Below are 10,079 nucleotides of genomic sequence, written 5' to 3'. Positions count from 1 at the left end.
CCCTCCAGATAAGTTACATAGACAAATTGAATAGGTATTTCGGTTCTTTTATTGCAAACTCAAGCTGAATGAAAATTTCAAAAGTAATGAAATAAAATATTGAAAAGATGAGAAGAATGACAATGTGCCCAAACCACGTCACCCAATCTTGCACAAATTTCACCTAGTCATACAACTTTACTGAAGTTTTCTCGGTAGATTAATCTTCCATCTGGATATAGAACCAAATAGTGTGATTAATATAGAGGAGGAAATGTAAAGCCAGGGAGTTGGCATCACTTTGTGGTGGACGTATTCGATAAGTGGTGGGTGTCTTTACGCAAACCAACAACACAACACAACTATTGGAAAATTTTCACAAGCAATAGCATCAGTGGGTTAACATGTTAATTGTAAGAAGAGAGAGAGATTGATGATGATCGAATCTTCATCAGAGTTCATAAGCATAATTCCCGTCATTAGGGTAAAACATCATCTATTTTAGCAAAATGACTTTAATCATCCATAATCTATAAATTTTAGTGTAAATTATCTCATCGTTTAAAAAAAAAAAAAAAAAAAAAAACTTATCAATTTACAAAATAATTAAAGTTAACTTATCAATCTACGAAATAATTCAAGTACGGGCTCAGAACAAATCGGATCTAGTCGAACCATCAACCTCCCAAAGCTCCTTAATTAGTTTGGGCGCCCCAACCAATGAGCTTATGGATCCATATCAATGGAAATCGCAGACTTCATTTAATCCACCCCTAAAAAATGAGTTGGTCCGAAGTTCATTTAATCCACTCAAATAAATAGTAATTGATTGCAATGAATAGTAATTGGATAAACGCATCTCCATCCCTAAAACAAAATAGCTTAGTCCATTTTATTAAAATATTATTAGTTTTTTTTATAATAAAATAAAAAAATTATTTTAAAATTTTGACATTTATTTTATTTATAATAAAATATTATTAATTTCTAACATTTTATTTATTTAATTTTTTCGTCGAAAAATTTGGACCGTTGATATGAAAATCTAACGGTCCAGATTGTGTCACGTCACTAGCCGTTGGGTTTAAATTTCAAATTTTTTTTACTGTTGGAAATCTAACGGCCTAGAAAACTAACCGTCAGAAATTCAACGACCGAGGCTTAGCCACGTGGCCCATGTCTCGGGCCTGCAGCGTGGGCCCAACGCCTATCACCTTGTCGGGGACGTGCAGCCACATGCGCGTGTTTCCCACGCGCCTGATGCAAAAACAAAAAAAAAAAATTGTGTTGCCCGCTGACGCCATGCTGGCATCAGCATGACGCCAGATAGGTCGGTTCCTACCTTAACCCATTTTGGGTCAGCCTACAAACTGGCTTGAACTTTGGGCTTGCCTATTTTTAAGAGTTGAGGGGTTTTTTTGGGTGCCAGCCTAAAAGATATGGCTGGAGTTGCTCTTAGGTCGTCTTGATGGGCTATACCAAATTTTTTGGAAGCATTGCAATAAAAGGGCAATTTGCCATTTATTTTGGGTGATTGGCTAACTATTTAAACTCATCCAACTGTGATAAATATGGTGGTGAGTATTAGCACTACTTTAGTATGATGAGCAAAAATATTTCCATTTATATTCAAAGTTTGACATTTCTGGTAAGTCTTTTTTTTATTTTAATTCCAATTTTTTGTTTTTAACAAAATTAGGTTTTCATCCCTTTTTCTTCTATTTTATTAAATAAAATCTTATTTCTTTGTAATTTTTTTATAAAGAAGCCCATCTGGAGATGGAGCTAGCGAGCCAGCAAGAAAGTACTGCGTACCAGCAATAGTACCAGTTTCAGCAATACATTTCTTGTATAACCCAGGCAATGACAACCTTTGTCATTCGCTTTCCCGATCTTCCGAGTGACTTTTAGTTGCCATCCATCAAACCACTGCAATATTCGTAGTTAGTTTAGGATTTCTTGTATACATTTGTACAAATATTTTTTTAATCGAATTAAATAAATTGTTTAGTAGTGATTTTTTTAGATTAATACATTTTCAAAAATAAAATAAAATAAACTGATTGTAGAAATATTTTTGTCAAGCAAAATAATATAAATATTTTATTTATGGAAACCCAATGAAATAATGGCATCATGAGTTTGATCCGTCGGGCCAACTTGGTCAACGCACTTTATTTGACAAAATATTGTCATCGAGCGAGCACTATTTGCACAACGAATATTAAAAAGTCGTCAGACAAAATTTGTAGCGACACCCTTTGTGGGATCAAATTTCCTTGACAACTTTTCGTTGGCAAAATCTTAAATGATGAAATCCTATTTAGCTTGAAGAAAACATTTCGCCTGTAAATGTCCTTTTTTTGTAATGAACGCATTAGAGTACAAGTAAAGAAAGTACAAATGTACAAAAAATAGAACACTCAGCGCCCAATTAATCATATTTAGGAAATAAACATTCATTAACGGGAAACAAGTCATAAATTTTTTTACTACAAGTTATGAAATTAGTTTGATTCAAACTTTATGACTTTATAAAGGTTTTATTGTAAATTCAAAGGAGCGCAGCGGTTGAAAAAAGAAATTTCAACTTAATGACTTTATAGAGGTTTTGTTGCAAATTCAAAGAAGTGCAACGACTTAAAATAATTCAAAATTGGGGACTGTTTGCCGTGTGGGGAATCTATTCATTAATTTTTGTGGTGTTGTGTCGCTGGCAGCAATTAAAGTGAAGAAATTGTGTTTTGACAAGGACCCGACTTCTCTGCTCTCTCAGTTTCCATATATTCTTATCTCCTTTTATTTTATACGGTCACGGTTAAGCCACGTTAATATTTTGTATTGATTTTTTATAGAAATAATATGACAAAAAGTAATAGTGATATAAAATTTTGTACGGTCACGGTTAAGCCACGTTAATATTTTGTATTGATTTTTTTTATAAAGATAATTAGACAAAAAGTAATAGTGATATAAAATTTTGTACGGTCACGGTTAAGCCACGTTAATATTTTATATTGATTTTTTTATAGAGATAATAAGACAAAAAGTAATAGTGATATAAAATATTGACGTGACTTAACTGTGATCGCACAAATAGAAGTGAATGGAAATGTATGAGAATTGGATGGCCAAAGAAGCCAGGTCCTTGAAGAAAAGCGAGTTTTGACAAGGACTTAAAGTGGGGTGGATTTTACGTTTGAAAATCCGTGACTTCTGTTCATATCACCAGTTGTATTTTCCTAACTATTGACAAAAATTTATATGGATATTGTTGATGGGAACCTTAGTTGTTTATTACGACCATAATATGTGAATCACATTTGATTCAAAGGAAGAAAATAGTTCCGAAATCAAGGATTCGTACTATTTAGACAATGGTATTCAAAGGAAAAAAAAAAGTTACGAAATCAAGGATTCGTGACTAATACTATTTAGACGTAAGATTCGTGGAATTTGATGACTGACGTGGAGAGGTAACAACCTTTTTGAAATATGGAAAAGCTGATAGGTGCAGGTGATAAGATCGGTCGAAGACTTTTATGATTTTGTTTTTGAACTTTTAAGATTTTAAGGTTGCATCTTAATTTTATTTTTATAATATTAAAACAAAAAGATGTGATATTCATATACCCTTTTTTACTTCTCCCACACATTTTTAGTTTTTTGTCGTTGGATCAGATGAATTGAAGAAGATCAACGGACATAAATTAATAAGGGGTATGTGAAAAGTAAAAAGGGATGTGTGGATAACACATCCCAAAATAGATTGTTCAGTATGTGAAGTTTTACGGCCATATGTGATTTACATCACACGAATTGTCTTGTCTACGTACTAATCTTAAAAATTCATCACACATCAAGAGACATGTTATATGAGAAATGTTAAGGAGGGGAGAGAATTATGCTCTATATTATATAAGAAATGTTAAGGAGATTTTTTTAACATGATATTTTATATAATTCTCTGTCGTCTTACAATTTAACGTTAATTTCTACCTAAATATTATAGAACATTGTGCAAAAATAAGAGATTAGAAAATTCACGAATCACACTTTTACGAAAATATCCTTAATATTTCTCATATTATATCGTACACAAACAAGAAAGTACTATTGGATAAGTTTAAATAATAAAGTTAAAGCCACGTAGCAAGTCCTGGAAGGAAAATCACACATTTCACTAATCAGCTTGATGCACCTTAATTCAACATTTGACTAATGACTTTTTTTGTTATTGTTTTATACAAATGAGTTTATAATAATAAAAATACCAAATTATATTGTCAGACAACGTGGAATATGCAGGTTTATTTGTTAATTATTTGAGGGGCTCTTTCAGGGTGGTCCAATGGAAATTGAAACAAAGGTGTTGATTAAGTTGGAGTCTTAGTGTTGATTAAGTTGGAGTCTTTAGCTAATGACGGTGTGTGTGAGTGGGATTAACAACGCCTCACGTGGTATCAAGACTACGGAGAAAATGATCTTTTTCAGGCAACACAGTAACAGTTTTATTAGCATTATAAGAAAGGGAGTTTTAACGAAAACTTACGGTACTGTTCACTTCAACGAAAAACCATATTTTTACACTAAAAAGTCAATCCTAGTACTATTCACTTTACCCTTTATTTTGTCCTTATCATTAAAACTCAAAGTTTTCAAGCCATTTTCATTAGTTTTCCTTATAAGAAAAGGTATAAACTTCAAATTGAGTATCTTGAATTAAATCCGAATGATCCTCAAACAAAATGGATTTGAAAACAAAAAACAAGGCCAACTTGGCCAATCTCACCATATCGGCAGATCTTTGGGTGTGAATTGATAACACATCCAGCATTCCAAAGCCAAAAGTACTTCAATCTCGGCAATTAGAAATTCAATCACATCATAACCTGCCTCATAAGAGACTCTGCGTGCAAAATTATCAACAAAACTATTAAAGGAACACTATTTACATACAAGCAACGCCAACTTAAAAAAGAAACTGCAAAAGAAACAATTAGTGACGTTTACAAGAATGACTCTACATTCAAAACCACAAACGAAATCATTGATTACATTACAATAAATCGTACCAACGCCATCATGAGACATGAAAGAAAGACTCAAGCTCAAATAAGCATATATAACATGGACGAAAACAGCACTATAATCTAGAAAACCCACATCATTAAAACTCAACTTCATCTCTTGCCAAACCCACACTACCCAAAACAACCACAGATGGAAGATTTTGAGAAAAAAATTGGATTGAAAAAGGACAAAAAAATAATTGATAGAGAACTCAAATATAAGCAAGCTTAGGCTAAAACTTAATCATCACAAAAGGGATTAATAATTAGTATGTCATCAATGTGTGATAACCAAAAAAAAAAATCACTTGGTGGTTTAGCCACAACAATTTACCTTTTTGGGGACCAAAGATTACAGAGGCACATCAGCCTCTCCTTAACCAGTATTATGAGATTTTCATGCTTTAAAAATATAATCCAAAACGTATTGTGAATAAAATATGAGCTTAAAATTCGTTTTCAATCAATGGATCATCCCGTAACTATTATAAGATGACCGTTATTCAATATATAAAAATCACAAGTGCTAGCCCAATTCCAGTGTAGAGTATTTTTTGTAAGGTTATTTTCGTGGGGGCAATGATACTAAAATTATGCACAAATCACACAGAAGACAATCCCATCTTTTTTGCAAGTTGCATCGAACAGATAAGTAAAGGGTCCAAACCAACCATGTCATAAATAATCAAGTTCTTCTTACTAATAAAAAAAAATGTGATATTCACATACCTTATTTTATTTCTCATATATTTTTTAAATTTTCAACCGTCTGATTGGATGAATTAAAGAAATTCAACGAACAAAAATTATTAAGAATATATGAAAAGTAAAATAGAATCCAGGAAATTTTTAGGTGTTTTAAATGACTCGTTCTTTCTATCTTTTGAATACTATGTTTGACAAAGTAATCAAGATGCTGACCAAAAAAAAAAGAAAGAAAAAATCATGTCATTGATGAGCCGCCGCCGCAAGAGAGAAAAATGTAGTCCCTTTCTTTTTGTTTTGTTTTTTTTTTTTTTTAAATATAACCTTAACTCCTTAAATTCAATCTTTTTTTATAGATAGAACCCGACATAATTTGTTTACGGACGATATTTGGATGCTGAACAGTCAGCACAGTAATATTACTGACCACTACGTGGATCAATGGAATTTTGACGTCCATTATTTGAAACCTATCCTAACAATTGCTATCGTAATTACCCAAACACCCAACCGTCACCTTATGTCTGTAACCAAACAGCAGCATCTTCTTGCCCTCACGTCTTCCATGGCTGATCTCACCAACCAATTCATCTCTCCTCCGTCAACCGCACCTCCATTCGCTCGTCCAACCTATTCTCCGTCCTCCACAACAAGTCCGCGACCAAGGCTACCTCGTCGACTCCGCCGCCATCGTCTGCAAGATACTTTAGCAGTCGCGGAGCAATACTCTTTTGGAACGACGACGTCGATCTTCGAGGGAGACTAGTTTTGAACCACACGACAAAGGACGACTAGTTGCAGTTGCTGCAGAAGAGAGGGATTCGAGGTGGGTCGCTGGAGAAAAGAAGGATTGGTGGTGGGGGTGGCCTATTAGGGTCGCCGGAGAAAAGAAGCCATGCCATGCCGGCTATGGCATGTAAGACTCGCAGAGTTGCTGGAGGAGAAAGACCAAGCGGTCTGTTTGGTTAAGGGTTTAATAATAGAAAGGGTGATTGGTTACTTGGTTATCAAACTTAAACATATAACACATGTCATGTCTTTATTGGCCATGTAAGTTAGTGAGTAAAACGAGTACTGACTAGTCAGTACCAAGTATTGTCCCATTTTTTTTTACTCCCGATCACAATGATCCACGTAAGAAAATTCATTAATTATGCTTTATTTTACAAATTTTATATTTTTCGAATACCTAAAATATCCTTATTGCATATTTGATTGACACAATTAATTTTATACAGGTTGTAAAGAAAATTAATGATTTGCCAAAAAAAAAAACAATTAGAATGGATAAGTTCTCTTTATAGAAATTTGATCTAATAGTTAAAGTTATTATAACTTTTAAATAAGTTCCTTATTTGTAGTCGTTTAATCAAATTTCCAAAATCCAGATTGATTGATTAAGTGAATTTAATGAAAATGATCCGACTCTTTATTATAAACCTTCTATCTTTTACTCTTTAACATGTCTCAAGAATAAAAAGTTATTTATTTCAATCGATTCATACGTAGTACACGTGCCCATATTACTCCTGTATATCTGTGTGTGTATATGACAGGACTCTATATAAACTTAAGCCTACACCCGGTTCGGCAAAAAATAAGAGTCTCTAGCTTTCTAATGTTTGAGTTGCAATAATGGATTCTCTCCCTTATACAAACTCTATCACTGCTGGCCTGTTCACAGTATTCATCGTGCTCTATTACTTATCACGAAGACGGAGAGCTGCCAATCACAAGGGCAAGTTATCACCACCAGAAGCCAAGGGTGGATGGCCTATATTTGGTCACCTTCATTTGTTCGGAGGCTCCACACCTCCTCACATAACTTTGGGAGCCATGGCGGACAAGTACGGACCCATTTTCACTATCCGCCTTGGCGTCCATCCGTCGTTGGTGATAAGCAGCAGTGAGATCGCAAAAGAATGCTACACAACCAAAGACTTGAGCGTACTCTCTCGCCCAAAGATGGTGGTTGTAGATCACGTTAGCTACAACTATGCAATGTTTGGGTTCGGACCACCTGGACCCTATTGGCGAGAAATTCGCAAGATCGTTACCTTGGAGTTGCTCTCAGTCCGGAAGGTTGAGCTGCTCAAGCACATTCGAGTGTCGGAAGTGGCTACTTTCTTAAAAGAATTGCACGAACTTTGGAGTACAAAGAAAAAGGAGGGCTCGAAAGATGGAGTGGTTGTAGAGCTAAAGCAATGGCTTGGGGACATGACGCTGAACGTTATTCTTACAATGGTGGCTGGAAAGCGGTATTCGGTGGCTGCCGCTGGGGATGAGAAGAAAGAAGCGCGTAGGGTTCAGACTGCATTGAGGGAGTTATTTGATTATCTGGGCATGTTTTTGGTGGGTGATGCGGTTCCTTATCTGCGGTGGTTGGATTGGGGTGGACATGAGAAGGCAATGAAGAAAGGTGCAACGGAAATGCACGCCATTATTGCAGAGTGGGTTGAAGAGCATAAGCAGAGGAGAGCAAAAGGTGATGCAAAAGGAGAACAGGACTTCATAGATGCGTTGCTTTCTGTGCTTGATGGTGCAGACCTTGGCAGTTTTGATGCTGATACGATCACCAGAGCCACAAGCTTGGTACGTATATATAATTCATTAATTTTGCAGGCAAATAATTAACCATAAAAGGCTGGAGTTAGACACTAAACACATCAAGATTTTATTTTTACTTTTCAATACTTATAAGCTAATTGCATGGTCTATAAAAATAAAATGAAAACATTAGACAATAATTTTTTTTTATTTTTAAAACATATGATTTCCAATTTTATAGATGACTCATGCGACATATTTGTCTGCTCACCGATGAGTGATTGTAGAGAGATTACCTTCTTAGACAGTATCTGTAGACCACATAATGTGACGGTTAATGGTTAGATTATTTCTTTAAATCTTTAAGAATGAAATTCAACTATCAACTGTTACATTCTTTGATTTACAAGATGTGATTTAAAAAGATAATCTCTTTAACATTTTCGTCGCCTAAAGAATGTATAAATGTTAATCAAGCAAACATTCCTTGGGCAGAATGTTATTGCAGGAGGTGGCGATACCACCATGGTGACATTGACGTGGGTACTATCGTTATTGCTGAACAACCCTCATGTTATGAAAAAAGCTCTAAACGAACTGGACACCAAAATAGGCAAACAAAGAGTTGTGAGTGAGGAAGATATAAGCAACTTGGTCTACATCCAAGCTATTGTAAAGGAGACGTTACGTTTGTACCCAGTAGGACCATTATCAGGGCCGCGTATATTCACTGAAGATTGCACCATTGCTGGCTACCATATCCGAAAGGGCACCCGGCTCATCCCAAACTTCTGGAAGATCCAAACTGACCCGAAAAATTGGCCTGAGCCATTCGAGTTCAAGCCAGAGAGATTTCTTACCACACACAAGGATGTTGATCTGAAGGGTCAGCATTTTCAGTTTATTCCTTTTTCAAGTGGTAGAAGATCATGCCCTGGTTTGGCATTTGGTCTTCAAATGGTGCAATTTACATTGGCTAGTTTTCTACATGCGTTTGAAATCTCAAACCCGTCGAGTGCACCAATTGATATGACAGAGAGTTTTGGAATGACCAACGTTAAGGCAGCTCCACTCAATGTTCTCATCGAACCTCGCTTATCTTCTGAACTCTATGAATAAAAGAAGAAAATATAGAATATTAAGTGTGGGATATGAATAAGAGATTTTGGTTGTTATTAGTTATATATAATTATATGTCTATATCTGTAATCGTAAAATCAATAAATCAACTGCCAATATAAGATAAAAAACCTAGCAATAATGAGTGTTTGAGAATAGGCATATTTAGCAATAAAAAAGTACCCCAAAAATGCCTCTATTTATATTTTCAATTGGGCTCTCTTTTGGGTCTGTTGCCTCCGGATTTTTTGTTTTTCAATTGTTTGTAAAGAACCCACCCATTCGCCAGTACACAAACAGGACAAAATAAAATAGTCCATTTGCGATTATTATCGAAAAGTTAATTTTGATTAGGTTTTTCTTATTATTGATTGGAAAACTGATACTGAGATTTTCATTACATTAACCTGGGTCTAAACTGTTCTGAAGTGCAAAATTTGAACAACAATGATATGTTTACTGCTTACATCACTTTGCATATCAGTAATGTGATATCAAGATATTTCTAATATTATTTGTATGGCAAGAAAGAAATCCAAAAAGACCGAATCTGATCCGAAAAATTTGAGCCTGACTTCAGAAAAATCAAACCTGAAAATCCCAAATTATTCGGTAATCGAAACCGAACAATTCTAAAAAATTCAGTATAAAAATCGG

General features: G+C 34.8%; 1 protein-coding gene across 1 annotated transcript; it reads left to right on the top strand.

Moving 5' to 3' along the window:
• The first annotated feature begins 7,337 nt into the window (after positions 1–7,337).
• LOC137741750 (strychnine-10-hydroxylase) lies at positions 7,338–9,751 on the top strand. Its single transcript, XM_068481477.2, has 2 exons — positions 7,338–8,348; positions 8,799–9,751. Exons 1-2 carry the CDS (start codon positions 7,392–7,394, stop codon positions 9,420–9,422), a joined length of 1,581 nt encoding a protein of 526 aa, XP_068337578.1. The 5' UTR covers positions 7,338–7,391; the 3' UTR covers positions 9,423–9,751.
• The last annotated feature ends 328 nt before the right edge of the window (positions 9,752–10,079 follow it).

This window comes from Pyrus communis, chromosome 15 (genome assembly GCF_041283825.1).
Source record: "Pyrus communis isolate YQ-2024b chromosome 15, ASM4128382v1, whole genome shotgun sequence".
Lineage (NCBI taxonomy): Eukaryota > Viridiplantae > Streptophyta > Magnoliopsida > Rosales > Rosaceae > Pyrus > Pyrus communis.
The sequence above is the reverse complement of the archived record's forward strand: the minus strand, read 5'-3'. Positions and strand labels throughout refer to the sequence as shown.